General features: G+C 42.7%; 4 protein-coding genes across 4 annotated transcripts; all 4 read right to left on the bottom strand.

Annotated features, from left to right (window-relative positions):
* Positions 1 to 441: 441 nt before the first annotated feature.
* gja1b (gap junction protein alpha 1b) lies at positions 442 to 4,942 on the bottom strand. Its single transcript, XM_072445365.1, has 2 exons — positions 4,887 to 4,942; positions 442 to 3,008 (listed from the first exon to the last, which is right to left on the bottom strand). The coding sequence occupies exon 2, from the start codon at positions 2,987 to 2,989 to the stop codon at positions 1,838 to 1,840; it is 1,152 nt and encodes a 383-aa protein (XP_072301466.1). The 5' UTR covers positions 2,990 to 3,008; positions 4,887 to 4,942; the 3' UTR covers positions 442 to 1,837.
* Positions 4,943 to 8,410: 3,468 nt separating this feature from the next.
* On the bottom strand, positions 8,411 to 15,340 carry gopc (golgi-associated PDZ and coiled-coil motif containing). The gene is made up of 8 exons (XM_072445023.1): positions 15,040 to 15,340; positions 13,963 to 14,127; positions 13,356 to 13,531; positions 12,056 to 12,221; positions 11,884 to 11,979; positions 11,659 to 11,823; positions 10,717 to 10,882; positions 8,411 to 9,269 (listed from the first exon to the last, which is right to left on the bottom strand). The coding sequence occupies exons 1-8, from the start codon at positions 15,289 to 15,291 to the stop codon at positions 9,151 to 9,153; spliced, it is 1,305 nt and encodes a 434-aa protein (XP_072301124.1). The 5' UTR covers positions 15,292 to 15,340; the 3' UTR covers positions 8,411 to 9,150.
* A 1,648-nt stretch (positions 15,341 to 16,988) lies between these two features.
* Positions 16,989 to 20,629, bottom strand: gpr63 (G protein-coupled receptor 63). Its single transcript, XM_072445010.1, has 2 exons — positions 20,205 to 20,629; positions 16,989 to 19,099 (listed from the first exon to the last, which is right to left on the bottom strand). The coding sequence occupies exon 2, from the start codon at positions 18,994 to 18,996 to the stop codon at positions 17,776 to 17,778; it is 1,221 nt and encodes a 406-aa protein (XP_072301111.1). The 5' UTR covers positions 18,997 to 19,099; positions 20,205 to 20,629; the 3' UTR covers positions 16,989 to 17,775.
* A 1,042-nt stretch (positions 20,630 to 21,671) lies between these two features.
* ndufaf4 (NADH:ubiquinone oxidoreductase complex assembly factor 4) lies at positions 21,672 to 22,947 on the bottom strand. The gene is made up of 3 exons (XM_072451720.1): positions 22,739 to 22,947; positions 22,546 to 22,637; positions 21,672 to 22,044 (listed from the first exon to the last, which is right to left on the bottom strand). Exons 1-3 carry the CDS (start codon positions 22,911 to 22,913, stop codon positions 21,745 to 21,747), a joined length of 567 nt encoding a protein of 188 aa, XP_072307821.1. The 5' UTR covers positions 22,914 to 22,947; the 3' UTR covers positions 21,672 to 21,744.
* Positions 22,948 to 24,541: the final 1,594 nt, after the last annotated feature.

Here is a 24,541-nt window from a genome sequence, read left to right as displayed (position 1 = left end):
GAGAGCTGCATGAAGGACATCAAAGATGTTTTATCATTTCAACATCTTCTGTCCTTTCTCTCTTCTGATAACTCGCTTAGTTTGTGTTATTGCCATGGATACTATGAGAAGAGCTTAGTAAAGAAGAGCAGAGCTTTTCTTCTTGTGTTTACCTGCTGGTCAGATCTCAGAAGCAGGTCGGGGCCTGGTTAGTACTTAGATGGGAGACCTCTGGAGGTGTCACAGTGGATTGACTAGTGAGTGAGTGGTGGTGATTGGAGGGGCAGATGGCACAGATCGGCAGCATCGCTACCATCAATCTGCAGTTGTGCTTACAGTAATAGCTTTCCACCACCGAAAGAATATTGCACTTTGGGTGTTTGGATTGTCGTGAAAGGCGCTGAATAAATCCAATTACTGATTTTACTATTTAAAGCCCTTAAAGTACACATGACTCATGACTTTAGGAAAGACACGTTTTATTGGTTAAAACATTTCATCCACAAATACAGTTTGAATCTACAGTATCATGCTGTTACATTGTAACAGTGGATCACAATAAGCAGAGTCTTCAGTTCAGTGGAAGAACTCTCCTCCAGACACTTCAGGTATTAGGCACTGCATCAAATAAATTAGTAACATCAAAACTCACTGTGCCTTTTAGTACATCTCACCAGAATCTCAGTGCAAATGCCATTACAGCTGGAAGATCCATGACAGAACTACAAACACAGACGTACCCAAAATCACACCTAACATTACTTATAGTTCAAATGAAAGACAAGAATCCTCAACTGGGATGGGATCAAAAGTTTGTTGAATTGCTGGTAAATGTTTGTGAGCTGACTAGATATTAGTCTTGACGTTTATGCAGTCCTCTACAAACGAACAGAGGTTTAGTGATGCAGTTAGCTTGATACAGTACTAAAAGCAGCAAAACTTACATCATCAAAAAGACACAGGTGAAAACAAGAAACAAATAACACAGGATGACAGCACGTAAATTCCAAGTCTCTCAGGAAGTAACAGAATATCAGTATAAGATTCATCCGAATAAATAAGCACTTTGAGATTGCTTATGTCCGCGCTCACATTTTACTGGTAGTGGCTTCAAGAAATAACAAAATCATATCTATGAATCCATAATAAGTTCCAGCTAAAGGATTTTGAATATCATGTAAACCATGAGTTTGATTCATGTAAAAATATAACTACCAGATTTCCCAGATTGTAACCGATTGTCAATGAGATTAGATAAAAACACTCTGATGATTATTCTGTATCAAAACATAGTTTAATGTACAAACCGTTTCAGCACTGTTGAGTTATAATGCCTGTCTTTGACTATAAAAGCAGAAAGAAATGAAGAATGATGCATGACAATATAGCACCATGTCTGTGTGGAAAAGTAGGCCTCCATATTTTTTTAATGTTTGTCATTCCAGTTTGTTTAATGTGTCACTTTCATATTCAAAAAACGTTCTTTACATAAGGGCAATCTCTAGTGCCATCGTGGCTCAGGGGTTTTGTTCAGCATACATTTTTATTTTACATTACTAAGATAATACATATTATTTTTATTTTAAGGGGTGTTTTTGTCAATAATAACCAATAACTCAAACTCATAAGTGAAAATGGTTAGTTAACATAAAGAAAAGAGTAGTAAAAGCATATGTAAAGACGATGTATTAACGTAGTGTATATGGACAAAACAATATCCAGCTGCAGAAAACTTAAGTGACTAGTCTAAGAACTGTGCAGTCCTCCTGATTTCTTCTGTTAGTGCCACTAAAGGTAGTTCAGACTTGTACCTTTGACAGTGATACACACCTCTGGAGCTCTCTCAGCATGACTGTGCTCACACGTCCAGGTCGTCAGGCCGGGCCCTGCTCATGCGGCTGCTGGCGCGGCTGCAGGGCCGGGGGTCCAGCAGGGACAGGGGGTGCAGCTCAGGGGCCGGTGGGGACATTTTCTTGTGCTCCACTGTGTCGTCGGGGAAGTCAAAGGCCTGTGCGTGAGAGTTGGAGATGGTGCTGCCTCCACCGGTCGGCCCCAGCCGGCTCTGCTCGGTGGAGTAGTTAGCCCAGTTCTGTTCGTTAGCCTGTTTGTGGTAGTTTCGGACAGAGCCCGAGCCCCGCTCACCTGTGGCCAGCTTATATCCTGGAGGGGACAGAGGGGCGCTCGGGGAGGAACAGCCGTTATAGTAGGCGTACTTGGCGGCGGCCAGGTCTTTTGGAGAAGTGCTCATCGTTCCACCAGGAAAAAGTGTAGGAGGAAGCTGCTGGCCCTTGACGCGATCCTTGATCCTTTTAAATAAAACATAGAAGAGCTCAATAACATTGAGCACAAGTGACACCAGGGACACCACCAGCATGAAGATGATGAAGACTGTCTTCTCTGTGGGCCGGGAAAGGAAACAGTCCACTCTGTGAGGACAGGGGGAGCGCTCGCACGCGTAAATAGCAGACAGGGTGAAGCCGTAGATGTACCACTGGATCACCAAAAAGCCCACCTCAAACATAGACTTGAATAATATGCTTACAATGTAAGTCCTCAACAAGGCTCCTTTCATCTTGACTTTACCGTGCTCCTCAATGCCATATTTCTGTTTTTTCATTTCAATTTTCTTCAGTGGAATGTCCACATCCCCTCCATCGTTTTGCACCAACTTCAGGTTCTCTTCCTTGCGGTTGAGTTTCGTCTCCTTCCGGTGCAGATAGAAGACGTGGGCCAGGTAGAGCAGCGTTGGCGTGGACACAAAGATAATCTGCAAGACCCAGAAGCGCACGTGGGAGATTGGGAAGGACTTGTCATAGCACACGTTCTCACAACCGGGCTGCTGCGTGTTGCACTTGAAGGCGGACTGCTCGTCTCCCCAGGCCGACTCCACAGCCGTCCCCAGCACCAGGATCCTGAAGATGAAGAGCACGGACAGCCAGACTTTGCCCCCCGCCGTGGAGTAGGCCTGCACCTTGTCGAGCAGGCGACCAAGAGCACTCCAGTCACCCATCCTCGCACGGCTCTAGCTCCTGGAGGTCAAGAGCAGACAAAAACAACAATTAGACCTTTAAGGATCACTTTATTTATCCAGTTCAAAAATATATATCATCAAATTAGAAACAACTTGTTATTTTGGGGGTTCGACGTTGCCAGATTGGTTTAGTTTTCCTTCTTAGTTCCGGTTTGGTTGGACTTTCATTCTGATTTGAGTAGAGATCCTGCTGGTTCCTCATACAATACATGGACTTTGAGTAACTGTCAATAATTGTTCATTGTTCAAGTGCAACAGTATTGAATGATATGTGAAAATATTATACCTGGATTAATTTAGGTTGAACAATATAAAGGTGAAAACATAATAAGCTGATAGTCTTAAACGATATCAGATCTGACCTGATACAAGTCCATAGAAGTGTCTTGAATTCAGACATAGTACTTGAAGTGAATATATCTAAACTACTCTCTCGATGCAGGCCAAAGTATCCGTTTTTTCCAAGTATCTGCAAGATAATCAGACGAATGCTTCACGGAACAAATGTGAATATGTTCCTATTGATGGACAGATTGCTTTCATCATTTTGGCCATTCACCCGTGACATATGTGTTTAATCTAGAGGCCGTCATTTAAGGGTTTTCCAGGCAAATTCATTTTTATAGGAATTACGTCTACAAAGTAATGGCTTAATATCTTTGCTACATCCAACAGTCGAGATATCCAAAAGAATATTCGAAAAGATTATATTATTGTACAGAGTGTTCTCCCCCATTTTATAATCAATCAATAAAAGCACAATGGAAATCCAGTGTCAACACGCTCAATCTGCATCATGTGAAAAGGAGCAGAAGTGATCCGTAAATCTCAAAGCTCCCAACAAAAGTAAACAATTGAAATCAGAAAGGTGCTTAAGTGTCTAAGCTACAGCAGCATGACGCGGCGCTCATTAATACCAAAACAAGTTCAAAGTACAGTTTTTCCAGTAAAACGTCAAATTCTTATCGTTAATACCCAGACATCGCAGGCCAAATATGTGCCAATCAAGTGCAAGGTAAGAGGGTTCTTTCAACAGGCCATAACGTGGACAGGGCAGTGGAGTTGGCCTGAATGACCGTAGTCTGATTTTGTACTTTAGCAGTTAAGTTAATAATGAATAAGTTGGAACCTTCTGTCTAATCCACCAAACTAAGTGCATGTGCTTTTACTTAGCCCGCACGAGCCCTGCAGCACACAGTCTGGACACATTCAGATGGCGGAGTGGTCCAATATTGAGGAAAAAAAGATCCATATACTGTAAGAAATAGCCTTAGAGACGACAGTACGGCCCGCCACTTTCCACATGAGCGCTTTAAGACACAAACGATGACTCTCCACTGAACAATAGAGAACCTCCTCTTGCATTGTTCCACACAAGTGCCCAGAAATGTTCTTCAGGTCAGAGGAAAACTTGCACAATATTATTCAACGACATCACTTTGTTTCAAATACAACAGGCAAGGTGAACTCAAAGAAAAGTGTCTGTTATTCAAGATCATACGTTTCAGGAGACAATAAATGGACTTGATCAGTTAAATCGAAGACTTATCTATGACAAAATGGACAAATGATGAACAAATAAAGGAAATAAATAAATCAATTTGTTTGTCTGGCTTCTTAAACCCTTTAAAAAAAAATCCTGAGTCAAGTGGCTTAACATTTAAAAATGATTTAAACCTCATGTACAGCTTTGTTTAGCTTTTTCTCTCAACTTAATTTCATTCAATTCAACGTTCATTCCGGGTAACTTTGTCTATAGTTCTAAAAAATGACCAATTCTTTTTCAGTGAATAAAAACGAAAGAAATAACCCTCAGAGTCTCACTTCTACAACGATTAAAGTTAGATACAGTACAATGACATGCAATGAGACTTACAGAAAAGTGCGAAGACCTCGTGACGCGCTCTCCTCAAAGTTCTGACAAACTCGCAGCTTGTCCCAAGTGGGCGCAAAGTTTTGAGCAAAGTTTGGCTCCCCCCAATTCACACCGCGCGGTGGTCACTTGAGTTTCTTTTGGACGCGGTCAGTCAAGTCCATGATCCTGTGGCTCTACCTGTTGTTCAAGAGGAAAACTGCATGCTCTGCTTAGATTATTTAATTACTGCTTTATTCTGTAGTTCTTGCGTTATGATGGCTTGTATACAACTTGCGTCTAAAAGGATATTATATTACAATTATTATTAGTAGTATTATTTGTCTTATGCCAGCTATTTTTATCTTTATTATTTTTATTTTTGTTATTTTATTGTATCTTTATTTTTATTTTCTTCCCTCTATTCCCTACTAAGATATGAGAGGACCTGTTTACAGGAGTTTTGTTAATAAGAGTTTTTGTTTTTGTTTATAAGAGTTCTTCTATTAAGAGTGTTTTTAAACTTCCTATAAGTTATCTGTCCTTTCCCCTGTATCTACTGCGTTGTAACACCAACATTTACCCATGTGTGGACAACACATGGGTCTTATCTAAAAACAAAAAGGTGGAAGACAATGTACATTTGATAACCAATTATTAGGCCCGAGCGCCACAAGCTGGCGAGAGGCCTATTAATCTCGTAAGGCCGTGCGAAGCACGGCTGCGAAAGTGCGCACGTAGTGCGCACGAAATCGAGCGCGAAGCGCTCGCCCACTTCCAAACACTCACTAACGCACTCCTCCACTCATGCACGCCCCGTGCATACTAATTAGTTGTAGGAAAATGGAACATTACCGTTGTAAACGGGCGAAGCCCGTGCAAAAGTTCGCACTAAACGAGCACTTTACATTGGGATGACGACCGCTTCGCGGTCGTCATCCCCATATAAAGCACTCATTTGCGCTAAGTAGCTCACGAATACGTTCCCCATCTCTTGCATGTTCCGTGCATATAAGCATGTAATGCAAAAATTGAACATTATTACTGTATAGAGGGCCAAAAACACAAAGTGGGCGGAGCCCACTCAAAATTATCGAAAGTACCCGTCAGTGACCAGGGACCCACACCATGAGGTAGGAAAGCGCGAGCGCTTTCCGAAAATGTATAGTTTATGATATTTGAAAAATGGGAAACATTGTTTTCGCATCGGAATATTATTCTTTCTTTCTTTCTTTCTTTCTTTCTTCTTCTTCTCGGGACCAACCCCCCTATTTTTCACCCAGTGAACATTGACGAAAAGTCACAAAAATTTGCACACCTCTAAAAATCGTGCCTCTCTACATTCTGGCTATTTCCCTTTTCTAAAATAAAAAAAATTGGCGCGTCAGCGCCACCAAATGTACCAAAAATGCATTGAGAGATGGGAAATGACCCAAAAAAAATCTGATCGTAGAATCATGAAATTTGGCGCAGAGGTAGATGGTGACAAGAGAAGTAAAAAATATTATTACGGCAACGCCGTCCCCCGAACCAAATGTCGGCCATATTGCTTCAAAAATGGCTAAACATGACTTCGGAGTTTTTCCAAACGTCGTACTTTTGCGAACTCCTCCCAGGGCGTTGGCCCTAAAAAGCTGAAATTTGGTGAAAATGCTACTGAGGAGTGGGACATCAAAAGTTATCCAAATTACATTGATACCTCTCACGGTCTCTGTGCGGCGAAGCCGCAAACTGTAACTAAAATTTCAGAAATCTCCCATATTTAAAATTTCTGCCGTTTGCGCAGATAAAGTCCGAATTGCGTCAAATTAGAATCAGTTGTTAAACTCTTTGCCCTAAACCTACTTGAAGTGAAATAAATTCATTTGGCGCCACAGCGCCCCCTACAGATTTTATATGGAGGTTAAATGTTTAGTTTTGCGAAATTATATGAAATTTGACACACAACTCAATTTTAGCATCCCCATCAAAAAAGTCAATGAGACCCATGTCATAATTGTTATGGCGTTGCCGTAACGATGACCGAAACCTCCCATGTTATTCCAATGGGGCCAGAACATGTTTACACTTTAGACTTTCACAAACTCCTCCCAGGGCGTCAGCCCTATTAACCTGAAATTTGGTGAGACTCATCTTCAGGACCATCAAAAGTTATCCACATTTTCATTCAAAGAGTCACGGTGTCTGTGCGGCAAAGCCGCACATTTTGCCAAGAATTCAAAATAAAATTGCTTTTTGATGGTAAAACAAAGGGGAGAAGATGTGACAGCGTCACAGATTCAGCAGTAGGCGTGATAAAAGGACAATTGGGGCGCGTTAGCGCCCCCTCCTCTTGCGGCGTGGCGGCGGTGTGGCGGCGGCGTGGCGAGGGCCGATCATTGCCGCTTGCGGCTATATTTACTTCTTATTTTCAAATAGTTTGGTTGTTTCTTCCACATACAATAGGTAAAAGAGGTGATGTAGTTTACCTTGACACGGTGTGAGGTTATACATTTGTTTTAAAATGCAGCCCAATTTGGACCCAAAGCCAAACTTGAGGAGTCACATTGGTAAAGGACTTGGTCATTCACAGATCAGATGTGGAATTGAAACAAATCTTTATTCAAAGGCCGTTTAACTTACATAAAATAATATTTTTAAAAGATACATTATGTACAAAGACGGGGAGGAGAAAAAGGAAAAAAAAACTTGATATAATTGACAACGTATTTGTTGGGAATAATTTCTGCAACACAGCATCGTGTTACCAGTGAATGTAAAACTGTGTAAAATAACCGTACATTCTTGCAGTGATCGTCCAGGGTACAATCTAAACTCACATAGCATTAGACCCAGTCAACGTGTTCAGTGGGATAAAACACAGGGATATTTTAATTTCAGTCTTTCTTTGGGCTGGGATGTGCTGGGCAACAGGAAGCAGAGCAGGAGCAGAGTCCAGTAGAGTGCAACCTTCTGACAAACACTGTAATAAAGGCCTGGGGTATAGGTCAAAGGTCACATGAGCAAGAGGAACGTCTGTGATCCATATATTGTTGGACAAGAATAACGTTTACAGAGTCGATCATCATAACCAGAAAAGAAGAGAAAACAAAACTAAAAAAACAACATTAAGAGCAGAGCTTGATCCTTCTCAGATACAATGTTCATTTTCATATAAACCCATAACAAGTTCAATCATCAGTGATCTCGCTGAGGTGTGAGGATGGCGGTGGGACCCTCGATGTGGAAAAGCCAATATGATCACACTCCGCCACTGAGGAGCGGCGTATCGCGGCGGGAGCTCAGCCGCGCGCGCTCGAGCGCAGCAGGCGCGGGAGCGGACACTACGGCGTTCCTCGCCCGCGGCACCCGCGGCACCTGAACGCGCGAGCGAGCGCAGCAGCACCCTAAAATGACCGCGGCGCGCGCACGGTTATCTTAATGGGAGCGTCTACAGAGCCGCGGCGCGCGGCCGAAACTACTAGCCTATTTCGTGCCGCGGCTCCTGAAACTGCTAGGCTATTTGACCACGCCGTGGCTATGTAGCCACGGCCTATCTTAATACGTAGCGGTATCTTTTCAGCATGGCGGGTGCCGGCGGCCGCGGGTGCTGGTGGCATGGAGCCCTCAGCGAGAACACTGAATAATTTCTGCAAACATAAACCCATAGGCTGCTACTGTCCTTGAAAACACATATAAAGACACACAACCTGCAGTAACTCTCTCAAGAAGCCACACTCTTGTCCTTTTCCCTTCTGTGACTTGAGTGCACATCAGAAACCCTAAATGTGTACTATAATCTTTAAACAAATGTTGATTTACCATAGCATTATAAGCCACAGCCATTTACGATTTAGGCATTACATTGTTCAGTATTCTCATTCAGAAACATTTGTCAGTAGTTGATCATACAAATTAAATCAAAAACTAGCGTATTAGTAATGAAAGCCCAATGCAATCAAATGCCTGGATTGGAATCAGAAATAAAAATGTGTGAGGATTTAAGTCTCTTTGTTACTATGACGGCAGTGCACAAGCCAACACAAGCTCCTTCAACCTCCTCCTTCTACTTATTGAAACTCTGCTGACAAAACCACAGCAGGTTAAGATTTTCCGCCATCGAGGTGAAGTGCAGTGGCTCAAACAGACTTTTCCAATTCACCAACGGTTACAGCTTAATGTCCATGAGCGGCAAGAAGGAGGGAGAGGACTGTAATCCGCACATTTACACTTATTCTCTTACAGTGGCTCACTCAGACTCGGGGGGATAAGATGCTATAATCCGAAGGCAGAGCAGTAAAGTGCGTCTTTAGTGAGAGATGGCTTGGCTGCTCCAGGACGAGCTTTCTGTGTCCGAAGGCTTCGAGAAACTCTTGTTTTCGGCGTCTCCGTTCTCGGCTTCGGTCCTGAGGGTCATCTTCTCCAGAGCTGAAACGCAACACAAATTCAGTAAAAAGTAGTAGTACACATTTGAGTTTGTAAGCAGTAAAAAGGTCTGCACACAGGCCTGTCGCAATAACACAATTGGAAGTGCAATTTTTTTACACAGAAATTGTCCCAATAAACCTCAGTTTTAAAACTACTTTAATATGCCACTGACACATTAAACCCTAATTGTAAAAAATCCTTTCCGAAATAAACAATTAAAAAAGTTAGCTGCAACAAACAAATAAATGGTAGCATGAAACACTGAAGATATTATTTAGTGTCAAAGAAGATACTTATTTGATTTCCAGCTAAAATTGGTCAACTGGACAACTTTTGATATGGAACAAACCTGGACGCCTGAGGATTACACAGACGTCATACAAGTGTCCATAATAAACAGACTTGTGTATCGTCTTTCACAAAGTTAGTCCCCCCCTTCAACAATTCGGCAACTAAACATGGATACTAGCACATCCAGGGTACACTATTAAAAAAGCAGCACCACCAGCTGTGGGTTAGGTAAACATTCAGAGCTCACACTGTAGAAACAGATTCAGTTGTAGTCATGATGACACCGTTTTTGAAAAAAGAGTTCCGACTCACATCTCAAAGTCATTCTAAATTTACAGATCTAGTCTGAGAACTCTGATATTTATCCTACTTTGACCATCAAACCATCTCTTCTCCTGCTTAGAACATTCACCTCACTGTCTTCAAAAGAGTGGTTTGTGGCTTTAAGGCAGGGTTGTCCCAACTTTTTTCACAAAGGGCAGCGTTTTGAAACTTATACTGAGCAGAGGGCCACAGACAACTCGACAATGGAGTGAAACCATTCCAAGTTTTGTATTTGACATTGTTTCAAAGCCTCAACACCTTTAATTAGACTTGGGACATTACTATTAGGTTGGTGTAACATAAACATGTTTGAATGTTTACAATTTAGTAAAAAGTACAACTTTTAGTTTGGGCCAACTTAGCAGGAAGCCTGAGAGACAACAAAAATTGGTCTGAAGGCCGCATTTGGCCCCCGGGCCAAAGTTATGTTATGTCTCACCTATGTGCTGCTCTTTAGCGCATAAAAGAGTGATGATGAGGGAGCTGCTGTCAGCTCCCTCATCATCAGGGCTGTTAGTGTAACAAAGAAGATTAGTTTAAAGGGGAAAATTAAACAGGACAGACTATTATCAGGTAAGATGACGTTCGGCTGAAAGAAGACAAAAAGTCTAAAGAATAAAGTCTGGCGGTAATGTAACACTTGACTATTATCAGGAGGCTCCGCCCGGTGGCAGGGCTTATGCAACTCAGACAGGATAAATATCCGAGCTGTCAGACTAGATCCACAGACTGAGAACGAATGACTCTTGGATGAAAGTTGATAAGTCTTGTTTTTAAAAATAAGTGTCCTTTTTCTATGATTTAACAAATGAGGGATTCCACTGAAGTTTACCTTGCAGAGAAGCAGCGCTGTTGCCTTGCTGTGCACGATTCCCCTCCTCCAGTTCATCCAGGTAAAGTCTGTATCGATGGCCGTTGTCGTCTTCATACTCCACGTTCTCATCATCACTGTCCACCTCTGGAGCCACATACACCACCTCAAACTCAATCTGCCCCCGCTGCAACAAAACAGGCAACAACTTAACATGACTGCTCCTATATTGTGCATGTTTGGGATTTTTATTTTTTCACTATACATTTCAGACTTTTAAGCCGCTACTTTTTCCCCACACTTTGAACCCTACAACAGTGTGTTTAATTTATAGATTTTTACTGGCTAACGGCCACCGGGGGGCAGTCTAGCAGGAAAAGCGCAAGCATAATGACACGCTGTAGAAGAAGATGTCAGTGGACAGTGGTCACTGTATTTCTGCTTCAAAATGCAGTGTGTTTTCTTACAATCAGACACGGAGAAATTAGCCTAATGAGGAAGTGAATCTAGACACGGCGAAACACAAAGACACACGTGGAGCGCGGACATGCGATATACGGCGGCCTGCAGTTTAGAACATTCTAGAGTGAATGTACAATTTCTTGTGTCTTTGTACATTTAGCTGGAGAGGCTATTATCCAGGAGCGCTGTATAGCCCAAAAGGTGGGACATTTTAGCCTTAGTTTTTGCAGTACAACTTTAAATAAAACATGTGCCTTAGAAATACCAAGAAGCTGATGCAATATTTATATATATTATACCACCAGCGTAAGCGCAGTCTGTTGACATATTGAAAAAAGGAGTTGTGGGTGCCACGGTAGCTTCTGTCTAAACTGTGTAAGAGGAGGAGAATTAATTGTTACTCTGTCTTCCTCTGTAGTACTTTAGGACAGTAATGCAATTTTACTCAATCATGCACATGGTTAAAAACTCAAAATGATAGATTTGAAATGGAGCTCAAACCTGCTGCGAGAGGATGGTGACCGCCTCCTTGTGCTTGGCGTCTCGCAGGTTGATGCTGTTTACAGCCAAAATGGCGTCCCCCACGTGCAGGCCTCCGCAGCGGTCTGCCGGCTGGCCCTGGTGGATCTCTGAGATTAGAATAGGGACCCCATGTTCTTTACCGCCCTGTTGGACAAATCAAACATTAGGCTTAACCCAGAAACAAACAATGAAATGACAACTTACCGTAATAGAAATCCCCAAGCCTTCATGGTCTTCCTTCATTAGGACCACCTTCCGTATTGGACCGACCCCTTGTGTTTTCTTTAACATATCTGGGTCCTGTCGGCAGAATTACCCCCATCAGTCAGATTTAATAACGACGTTTAAGTTTAAACGGTTGGTATTAGACACTTACATGACCCAGAGGAGAGGGCAGCGGTTTGTTGGGGTCGTTTCGTCCACGACACGCTCGGATCACGGTCTTATGTCGGTGGAGGTGAATCTCGGCCTCCAGCTGGTTCCACAGTTTGTCATGAGCCGGGCCTTTCATGTCCCGACCCAATAACTGGATCTGCTGCACCCTGGACAAGACCAATAGAAACCATTTTAGGCAAGAGGATTATACGACAAAATGTGTCCTTGATGTTAAAAGAGAGGTGATGCATAAAGCTCGGGAGTGAACGTGAAAAACTCGACTGGCATTTATTACTCAGTATTAACGTCACTTCACACATTCTTTGACAACACAAAATTCCTGTTTATTTTAAACCAGGCAACAACTTTAAGACAAAAACTGGCTCACCCGAAGGACAAGATGCCAACTCAAAAACAGAGCAATGCAGTGTATTCTATCCAATGCAGTGAAGAAAGAATTGTAAAGAGCGGTACAAAGGAGCGACTAAACAGCCTCTGCACAAGAGGCTCTATCAGCACAGAAGACATGCAAGTTCAGGACCACAGAGCGCCGTGCATCTTCATCTTAAAGCCACTAACTACTCTATCAAAGACAGTGAGGTGAAGATTCTAAACAGGAGAAGAGATGGTTTATAAGAGGAGTTAAAGAGGCAATCTTTGTTTAAAAAAACAGAATCCCTCTTTAAACAGAAATGGAGGTTTAAGTATAAAAAAGTGTGTTGAAGCTCTGGCCATTCTGATGCTCCTCAGGTACTCGGTGATGAGGGAGTGACAGTGTCTGTCAGTTTACAATAGGATTTGACAGCCCATTACAGGGCTGCTAGGATACAAGGAAGACCAGTCTCAAGTGAAACTGTAAACACCCTTTATCAGGAGGTCCTGACTCAGACTCGATCTGCAGATTGAGAATGACTCTCGAATGAGAGTCGACACTTTTAGTTTTTCTAAAAACAGAGTCCAGATGATGAATCTTTTTCTACAATGGAAGGACGAATGAGGGATTACACCTTCACCTTCATATTCATATTTCAATAAAGAGTTTGGCCTTTAGTCATTATAGTCACCTTTCAGCAGTAAAAGTTATTTCTTCAAAAGGATGTTGTTCCTTCTTTCATTTTACTGCGACATATTATGGAGATTATTATTTAATATTTGGTGAAAATCTATTTAAAGAATAACTGTTACATCCCAATTTAGCAGCATCCAAGTATACCAGTAATTATATATTATTTAGTGGGGCAATACATGAATGGTTCACAAAGGCACATAACAACATAACATAACAATAATAAAAGTAGTACCTTCCGGCCAGTTCCTTGTCCAGGTACTTGGCTGCGAGTCTGGCTCCGTACACTTCGGCCTGCAGCACAGCGATGTGCCTCCTCAGAGCATCGTTCTCCTTCTTAAACAGCCTCGTCTCAGCCTCCAGCTTGGCCTCCTTCACTCGCTCCTTCTTCCTGGACTTGGTCTGTTGCTCCTGGAAAAACCACAACATTTCACATTAAGGATGAGTCATGAGTGTGTGACATTATGTGGTAGAAAACAACTAAATAATTGAACTTTCAGCTGCCAAGTGGAGCTTACATGAGAGAAAATGCTAAATGTCAAATTTAACTAGTGAATTTGGCCTTGGCCTTTGTTGCATTATGTGATTGGTTATCTGTTTTTTTTAGTTACAATTTAGAGCCAAAAGAAGAGAACGTATATCTGTCCCACATTGGGGACAGATAAACGTTCTTGAACACAAAGTTCAAGAACAGAATGAGGATCAAAGTAATCGATCACAAATAACCATTCAAAATACACTTGAATCCAGCCCTAATATTAAGGCATTCTGTAATTGTATACACAATGAAGTGAAGAGAATCCATGCATGTCTGTGGCTGTACAAACCCAGCATAGACTCACCAGCGTCTCTTTGAGGGTTTCCGGCTCCTCTGGTTCGCCCTGTTTGTTGTGCAGCTGTAACTGGAGCGAGTGGAGCTGCAGAAGCTGGTCGTGAACTTCTCGTTCCATCGCCTCCTTCTCCGCTTTGGCCTCGGTCAGCTCTGAGCGCAGGTCCACCAGCTGAGCCTGCAGAGTTCAGAGCAGCGCTTAAAACACCGCAAACCATCTCCACTGAATCAAACCACTGCAGTGTGTCATGGAAACATGTCATGTCATTCTATCTATGTTGTTATTATTATTTGCAGATAATACATGATAATATGGGTTCCTGATAAATATGGTCCGGCGCCTCTGTGTCGTGCCAGTCATGCGTCAGGACATGGCTCGAGGGGCAGGTCACCTCTGAACGAGATGACTCGAATCTTTGCATCCGCGATGGTTCTATATCTTTTGGAGCTGATTTGATTATGATGATGTGCGTACGTGTCCGTTTATGTCACTGCCTTATAAAGGATGTGTATTGTCATTGTTCTGGAGGATGAGTGACAGATGTGATTATTTACCGTGCACGAGTAAATAAAGATACACCTTTTGAGAAAGACAAACTATTGAATTGATTATTGGTAATTGTTTGCAGATATTGCACAACTTCTCTGCCTCAGTCATCCTTAAGACATGTCGTTTCTGAAGAGTGCGCACGTTTTAAGAGGCTCTTTCATACTCTTTTATATTGTAAATAGTATAAAGTGTGACAAATTGAACGCTGCATCCGTGTATTGTCTTAGAAATAGTTTTCAGTCGGATAAATACCGATCAAATAAAAATCTATAAAATAAACAACCTGGCTAGAGGTGGTAAAACGTCAGCAACTCAAAGCATGGCATTATTTTATTGGCACAGGGCACTTTTTTCACTAAAACTGTCTGAACCTGTAATAGTTGGGAGTCTTAACATTACCAAAACAAGCGGAAATGATGTCCTAGATTAGAAGATATTTAAACATGTAAAAACACAGCTCTGTCTTTAGATAACTGTGCATAATGTGTCCAGGAGACGCCTGTGTGTAACTGCATTTGTCCCGTGGAGCCGGGGACGCACCTCCAGTTTGTGGTTGAGCTGGAAAACCGTCTGAGTTTTGTGGCAGAGCTGCGCGAAGCACGAGCTCAGGGTGGTCATCTTCTGGCGACCCTCGTACGTGATGTCCACCTGGTCCGGGTCGATCTCCCCCAGCAGCAGGTCCACGTCCACGAACGCCTTGTCGAACTCTTTCTCCAGGACCTCCAGCCAGCGGAAAATGCTCAGGCCCGAGCCGTGGCCCACCGGGGAGGAACCTGTCGAGGAGGCGGACATCGCGGCGGTCAGACGGCGCACAGAGAAGCTCCTTTTCCCGCGTTATCGCTACGCCGATTGTCCCCGATTGAATGCGACGCGGTGTTACGGGCCTTTAGTCGTCCGTGCGTGCGCTCGGATTTACAACAAACCCATTGTACAGTGAGCTCGAAGCGCTGCGGACTGTCCAACTGCACCCGGAAGTCTCGAATCTGTCAGCGGCAAACCAGGAAAAAGCGACGTAACAGACGCAGCAGTGCCACAGCGCCCTCTGTCGGCGCGGACATGAACGGACTGAACTGCGTGACCTGTGACGCGTGGGACGATGTTACTGTCAAAAAATAAAAAAATACAAAAAAATGTACAACATATTAAATAAAGACTATACAATGTTACTGTCAAACGAAATGTGAGGCCTGCTATTTGACTATTTTATTTCATTGTTCTGTGTGCAGTGTGAAATTGTGCTGGATTGAGAAAATACAACAAAAAAAAAAAACAATACAAAAAACAATCTTGAGTCATAACATTACAGGGGGAAAAAAAAGCCAAACCAACAGATAATGTCGTGGACAAACAAACACTCAAGTTAAAATTAAAAAAAATAATAATTACAAGTAAGGTAAGGTAAGGTAATTTTATTTGTAGCCAAGGGTAGATTTGGTTGCAGGTAAAAAAGAGTGGGCTGCTCACACACACCTAGACAACATTAATGCTATTGACAGAAAACGGACAGTGACATAACAGAGACGACTAGTGCTCCAGACATAGAGGCATGGATAACGAGTATACAAACAGTTATTAGTGTCAGAATACAGCGGATAAAATACAGAGTAAAAGCCATCATAGATACAAAACACTTGTCCAGAATACATAAATAAATACATAGATTAAGAAGGCTGTATAGTCTGACTATTTTGTATTTTAATAGCTGAGGGAACAAAACTTCCAGCTGAGAAGCCTAAATGATGAACAGATTGTGAGTCACATTTGTGCAACCTAAATGGCTTGATATGGCATGTTTACACAATAAAGCCATAGTGAGTTGTGTAAATCTGACATTACTGTATTGCTGCACCATGAGAACACCTGCTGTGCCGATACCACAAAGGCCCATGCACTGGAAACACTCGGATGCCAACCGCCATAAAACAACAACAACAACAACATGAAGGTGTCGCGGCGTCGGTGTGGTCTCCAGAGGCACAGTCCTGTTGCTTAGAAATGGTGTGCAGAGGCTGAGATTAAAGGTAGCTTCAAAGCTTTGAGCGTGCTCCTTCCACGCACCGACTGCATAATGAGTCTCCAATGAGAGACCCTATCTCTGACGACAGCCCCGTCTCCTTAGTCTCCTGACCTTTATCAAGTCAAAATTGTTTTCCAGGTTCGTCTCAAAAGCGGAACCATCCATCACAGGGTAAGGTAAAGTGTCACAGAGAAGCTCCCCTGTCCCCACGACTCCAGTGACATATCAACCGTGGTGGAAAAGATCTCCCGTGTGTACAATTTTCATGCATTTAGAAAGGTGTTGTGATGTAGAACTCATTACAATGATCATGAACCAGAAAACATGAACAGATTCTGTCTCTTCTATTCGACTAGTTTGGTAATAATATTTAAAATGGAAATTCCATCAACGCAAAATGTTTTAATCATTACCCACATGTTAAAAGGGAGTGTTGAGAGTAAGATTTGGGAGAAACAAATCACTCAGACAGTTTACCAATGTAAGAAATGTCTATCTTTATTACATTTAGTACATTACAGTACACTGAAATTGCACATTTTCACCAGATAGCAGCATTCTGACTGGCAATTCAAATAGGCACATCCATAACAAGTTCAAACTAAGTCATGGCCACTTCAGGACAATTATTATCATCTTATTTTGTATGCCTCTTTTCAAACCCCTGGCACTGTTTTTATGCTTACAGAAGGGCGTATGTCCAACAGTAACTAAAAGTACAGAAAAACACCTATTGAATTTTAGGTTGTATTCACATTTTGTTAACAGCCCACCCTATAGTATATACAGTATTACAGTATACACAAAAAATAACAAAAAACTTTCCTTGTGAAAAAGATGAGATTCAACTTCTCCTGTACTAAACTATCTCTTTAGATTTCAAGTGTTGTGGGTATTTCCACAAAGTACTGCAGTAATCAACATGTCGCATAAACGTCTTAAATACACTGTACAGTAGGCAATGTAATGATTTGATTGATAGATTTTCATGTACAAAATAGGTAGATTGTTAAATGCATACTTTGTATACATTTTCTGAAATATTCAGTTTCTTCTATGTAGAATTGATAAAGTATGATAGTCTGTTTTGCTCAGTGCTGAGAACACAAATATGTAGGAATGTCAGATTGATGTTCTGAGTTCTTATTCTTTACTTCTAATCCAGCGTCTTTTGGTCTTTGATGACAAAAAATCTTCCATAATAAAATCTGAAAGGCAGTTTTTCATGTGTGCATTAACAGTAGTAAGAGTATAGTCAGTTAGACCACGGAGCGGTGCTCCCCGCACACGTACACGGCACTGGGCTGGATGCGGCGCTTGGTGTTTCCATGAAGCTGAGGAAGAAACTTGACATACTTGGGCATCAGGTCTAGGCAGGCGTCACGGAACTTTTTAATCCTCCAGTAGTAGATGAGTGGGTTTAGGGCCGACTTGAGGTAGCACAGCCACAGCAGCCACGTGCTGATTTGAAAGTATGAGTCTTTGAAGTAGAATCCGTGGCTGAAGGTGGACATCAGGCTGTAGGCAGTGAAGGGCCCCCAGCACACGATGGACACTGAGAAGAGGATGAGGATGGTGGCAAAGGCACGCGTCTTGAAGCTCATGTCAATGTTGATCTGAAAAGGCCTCTGCAGGCTGAGCAGCCCCAGTTTACTGGCCTGGCTCAGGCACATGCTGTCACTGCGGCTGTGGATGCGGATAGCATTGTGCCGGATGGTGTTCAGAATCCCCAGAAACGTGTACAACATGACAGTGAATGGCACAAAGAAGAAAACAAGCATAAGGATGAGGACGTAGGCGTGGTAACCAGACTCTGCGCTGTAACCAAACACACACTGGGGAGCTCTGGGGGGGCTCTGGAGCAATGGAGAGCCCACAGCCAGAGGGAAAGAGAAGATAAAAGACAGTCCCCAGGTGAGCGCTATAAGGACTTTAGCTCTGTGAGGACTCAGCTTATCCTGCTTCTGCACGATGATCAGAAAACGGTCTATGCTTATTATAAGCAGTATAGCAATGCCCTCCATAAGAAAGAACCAGAAGAGCATTGCAGAAACTCGACAGAAAACATCCCCGAAAATCCAGCTGGTGGTTACCACGGTGACCAGGGCGAAGGGCATGTTCAGTATGGCCAGCATCATGTCGGCAAAGGCCAGGCTGGCAAGCAAGATGTTAATTGCTGAGCGCATGGCTGAGCGCTGGTACACCATCAGACACACGACCACGTTCCCCAACAGCGCCACCAGCAGGATAATCACCATGACAGCACAGAAAAAAATCTGCAGAGGGAGACCCAAGCCCTGGAGGCCTGAAGGCGGCTCTGTGGGGGACACGGATGTTAAGGTCCAAACTGGGCTTGTGTTGGCCATCAAGATGCGGTCCATTGGTGCATCGGAGAGGTTTAGCATGCTTCTGAGCAGGCAACACACACTGTGGTTCCTGGGGCCCTCCTCTGGAGGCCCAACAGCAGTGGAGTGAAGCATGACTGCCCCGAGTCAACAGGCATCCTCTCAACACAGGACAAATTAACTCATGACTGTGAAGGCCACTGGTTCTGAAGAGCAGATCCACATCCAGACCCAAGACCTGAAACACAGACAAATCATACAGAATAAACTACTGAATAATAATAGTTTTTGACGCAGTATTTACAGCAAACGGGGATGGATAAACCAAATTCTTACATTATGACATTGAATGGCTTTCAAATGGCTTTGACAGGTTTTCTCAGGGTAATGAGTACATTACTATGCAACATTTATAAGATGAACCTCAATAATAACTTGATCCCATCCCATTTATCCCCAGTAACATATGGCACAAATGCATCTATAAAACCTTATCACTCCTGTGTAAACAGCCCACGCATCACTAAGTGGCCAGTGGGACATTAATGCGCATGATAAAATAATTATAACAAAAACACTTTTCAGACTGAATTAGTCCTGATAGTTTGAATCATGTGGGCGGTAAATTCAGGTAAACATTATTAGAGCAAATTATGTGTAATGGAGACGATTATACATACCACACACTTAACGGGATAGTGTTTTCATGAATAAATGAAATAAAGCACACCAAAGAATAAAAGTCTATGCTAGGTGTTAAATAAAAGTATAAAAGTATAATAAAATCTATTTGGTTTGTCGAGCTCATGTCAGCAGAAGACATTCCAACAATTAGGACAATTACGAAGTTTATACTACAATTAACGACCACTTTACATGCAACTATGCGTGTTATGTGTCATTTAATATCTTTAGGGGGCAAATGCTGATGTAAAAAGTGCAATTAGAGGATTTTATAATCAGAAAATCGCGTCAGATTCGTGGAGCCTCATCACTCAACCAAATGAGGATTTGAATCTTGGACAATTACTTATGGAAAATGCGGCTGTAAACATTTAGGGATTCCCAAACAACAACACGTCTTTACAAAGAACGGTGTGTTTTTGTCTCAGTGGGCCAATTATGATCACAATAAAAACGGAAACCTGTGGAATAGCCCTACAATGTACGCAATCAAACTCCATCTTCACGGCCTACAGTAGCCTACACTGACATTCGTGCTCATCCCAGACTGAGCCTCATCTGATACAGCTGGAGGAGGAAGAACCATTCACAACACGTTTGGTTACATAAAACACATTTTTACATGATAATACATCCACGATGATGATGGTGCTACTTACATGTTTTTAGCCATGTCGATATCCGGGCACCAGCTTTGTGGTTTTAACTAAACAAACGATACATCGACTCGATCCAAACGCTCGTCTTTCTCTTCCGCTGAAGCGCAGACAGAAAGGATGGTTCACGCAGCCCGGAGAGGCTTCTTCACCTCGCCTCTGTAGCCATGGATTTTTCTGATGCCGCAGACAGAGGTGTTTCCACCTACACACATGGAGACCGAGGGACAGCCGCATTAAAGCAGCCTCTTTGTCCCCAGCGAGTCACTGGAGAACAGCACATCTTCCTCAGATGTTTAGAAAAGGCGCATCCTCCTACGTTTTCTCCCTGGTTAATGTTCCATGAGCATCTGTGCGCCACTGGACGATCGCACTTTCACCGTTTGATCCGTGAATGAACCTCGGATCGAAAATCACAACAAGAACTACCGACAGGAAGTGCACAAACATGAGCTTCCGGTGAGCTCTTTCACAATTGAGTGTTCTAAAAAGACACGACAAATACTTGGGATGGTGTTCAGGAGCCAGTCCTACTCATGGATCTATGGTCCTACTGCATAAAATCGGTCTTCTTAAACAAAAGTTAGTTCTTAATTAAGAAAACAAACAAAAGCACTGTAGTTGACATAATCAGAACCCTTAAATTGATCCCACAACACAAGATCTGCCAGTTCCAAAATTCAAAATTTTGCTTTTCCAATTTTAAGCACTAATAGACCATATCAAATATTAAGTAATGTAATCTGTAACGAGCACACAAACAACACAAAGATTTCAAACCCGTTTATAACCAAATGCCTCAACAGCAACAGTTGCTTAATATATATAATATAATAGATGTAATGCAAAAAAGTTTTTTTTGTGCTTCCAGTGTAATGCTATGTAAGGTGGTTCTAAAATATTTCACTCATGCTATTATTTACCTTTCAAAGTATCAATAGATTTAAACCCAGATATTTATCAGCTTTAAATAAGGAGTAAATATGGACTGAAATGAGAAAGAAAAAAACAGGATTAAATGAGACTAAACCATGGATATGTTAGTTCAAAAATAATGATTACCGTAACCCAGAGGATAAAAACATAAAAGATCCATCTCTAAATTAAATGAATTCTCAAACTGCAGAGGGCCACCAAAGGCAGCCCCTGGACTGCCAGTGGTAGCAGTTTCAGAAACACTGACTGATTAACTGATTAATTGGGCTAACCCGTCTTCTTCAGGAGTGACTGGTCCATTTACTCTGCTTTTTAAATCTATACACTTTCCCGGTACTTGTCTTTATGCATAAATGTTATAATTAGAACTGTTAACTCCAGTGAGCCAGACCCTAGCGTTACTGAAGAGTTTATATTCAAGAGCAGCCCCATCAGTTACATTATGCGAGGTGAAACTGCACATTTTAAAACACAGACAAACACACATTCAAGGATAAGTAAACCAAAGGCCCTTTAAACATTATCAGCATATGGTCTGTTTATTCATTTAATTTATTCGTGTCCATAAATAATAAAGCTAGTTAACACTAAACAGTAGAATCCAGTGCTAAGAATCCGGGATGTGTTTAGTCTGTGCTTTGGCGGGAGGAATGATGTGGACGTTGAAGGGGCAGAAGAAGTGCAGCAGAGCTTTGCAGTCCCTCAGCTCCAGACTGTACTGCTGGGCGATCTTCTCTGCAGGCCAAGTGTGAGGCTGCTGCTGGTGACTGCCCAGGACCTTCAGAGCCTCGGCCAGCGTTAGTTTGCCTTTGGGGACGTCCGTGAGCTCCATCATGCCCAGCTGATGCAGGGGGATGCTGTACTGCAGGGGTCGGCGCTCTGCCTCTGCTGCCTCTTGACTGGAGGACTGTGAATATACAAATGGAGCATAAGATTACTTGTGTCGCCATCATCTGCCTGACCCAAGACCACACAGACGTACCTTTTCCCCTCATTTCCTCATTAAATCTAGTAGACAGAATATATTTGACAACGCCTACGGACATTTCTGTAATTGTATGATCGATTATCACACGAGTCCTTCCTGCACCGAAACCAGTACATCATTAAGGTTATACAGTATATGCTAGCGTTTTTAATTTCAATGTCTAAAACATGACCCTTCAGTGCGCCCGGATAAAAGGTAAACATGTTGATATCGCACATCTTCAAATTAAATATAGATTTTACTGTTGAATTATTCTTAATTACAAAAAAATATTGCACATGATGTCAACTTACTAGCAATATTCTGCTGTTTTGATTCTCCAGTCTATTATGCCTGTGAAATCTGACATTATCAATGTCCCACCCATGGATCTATTATATAATGGGTCCCATATTATGTCCCCGTGTGTCCCTGTCTGACCTGTGGGGGCTCCGCGGGGTCAGTGGACTCCACATACAGCGCGCGGAGGTGGTCCAACAGAGGCGCGTTCTTCTCGTTGATGCCCACCTCGCCTGAAAATCAATCAAAACAAACAAATGCATAACAGTCCTTGGCTCTATAATCACCCGGAACAGGTCATACTACTAACACTGCGGCTGTCACGGCGCCTCACCTTCAGGGGGCCCCGGGTCGGCGGCGGCGGGGGGCTCCGGGTATCGCGGCGCAGTTCGTGGCTTGTCGCGGGAGATCTCTCGGTGGACGCGGTTCTCCAAGTTAAAGTTTCGGAACATTCGGGCCACACGCGCACCCATCATTGACTTTCCACATCCAAACAGTGACGCACGCATGCGCACGCATCTTACTCAAAGCGACGGGACGCGAGGAGGGTCAAACCGAGCCATCATACTGTCACAGCGCCACCTACTGCACCGGAGGCCCGTCGTGAACGTGTGTGCCGCTTTCTTGTCTCCATGGAGATGATAGAATTTTCCAAACGTAAACGTGTCTTGCATTACTTACATTGCAGGTGTTTGTATTGCTTTATTGCTAAAATCCGGTGGCTTATCTTAATTTAAATAGACACGTTTACTGCAATATTGTGTTGAATTCTAGGCAAAACACTAATGTCTCCATGTTGACAGCAGGTGATGGATCTGTTAAAAGTCCCCCGGGAAAGTACTACACATCCCACAATGCAACAGGGTTCATTGTAATTCCTTAAGGCCCGTATGCCGTGTGTTTTTCCATTACTGTTTTTGCCATCACTGTGTGAGGAGCAGAGCCCAGGTTCGCTGTCTTTTATCCTGCCCCTTTTCCTGCCTTTTTATCTTGCCCTTTTATCCAACCTTATCCTGTGTGTATAGGTACCGTGTGCGTCCATATGATGTGAGTATTGTTTGTAACCATGCATGCATATTAAAGTTCTATAAGTTAGAGCGCAGATGCTTGTTTGCGTGCCTGTTAAAGTGATAGCGCGCGGCTCTGCTCCACTTGTTACTACCTACAAATAGTTCTTAAATTCTACACATGCATGTCCATAATCCAATCCTCTGACCTGTATGTTTCCTGGTAAATAGTCCCTTATGTATATTTGTGCAGTTTACTTTGTATAATGTTAAGCTTCACCTGTAACCACTTTCCTCTCAACCCATCTGTATATAGACCTCCTCCTCCCAATGTTTGATCTCCTCAATAAATGTTCAAAGTGTGAACTGGAGTTGTCTGTTCCTTCTGACCGAGGAAGACTCAGCTGAAGATTTATCAATAATCAGTGCATACCGGACGCACATAGTATCGCACAGGATCCTCCACCAGAAAATGCACTATTGCACCATTAATCACATTTAAATTATAGTACGATTTTGTTGCGTTTTCAATTTGATTTTGTACACGTTACATTCCAGACCCGCGTGCGGATGAGTGACAGCCGCTCCAGAGTTCAGAGGTCAAGACAAAATGTTCAACTCTCAATAAAGTGGACAAATGACGTGACGTGAAGAAGACGCGTGAATGAGGGCACGGCTGATGAGGAACAGAGGAGAAAATGACAATTTATTAAAAATCTTTATACGGACGACGTTGTGGATCGAAATGACTTCGAGCGCACGTGCTATTAAACATATCAGACGTAAATGTGCGTTAGAAAAGCCCCGCGCGCCCTCTAGAACCACTTACTACTTGACCCTCGTACAGGTAGAGCACGTTTACACAATGTTTGAATATGACCAGCAGATGGCAGTAGTTTCAGTTCTTTAATGGCACATGATGAGAAGAGGCCAGATTATGCCATTAGCCCAAAATAAAAATAAAATAATACAACATTAGAGACCTTCTACTAACGATGTGGACAGTATTTATTTCCACACCTTCTCTTTGATATAAAAAGGACACTTCAGGACTTGTGAGGACTGTGACGCTGGAGCTGACCTGTGACGAACAGTGGAAACATAATAGTGGCTGAGGTCATGTCACAGCA

This window comes from Eucyclogobius newberryi, unplaced genomic scaffold (genome assembly GCF_026437365.1).
Source record: "Eucyclogobius newberryi isolate DKJ021-1_F unplaced genomic scaffold, fEucNew1.0.hap1 SCAF_1, whole genome shotgun sequence".
In the NCBI taxonomy this organism is placed as follows: domain Eukaryota; kingdom Metazoa; phylum Chordata; class Actinopteri; order Gobiiformes; family Gobiidae; genus Eucyclogobius; species Eucyclogobius newberryi.
This window is presented reverse-complemented; position numbering and strand designations above follow the sequence as displayed.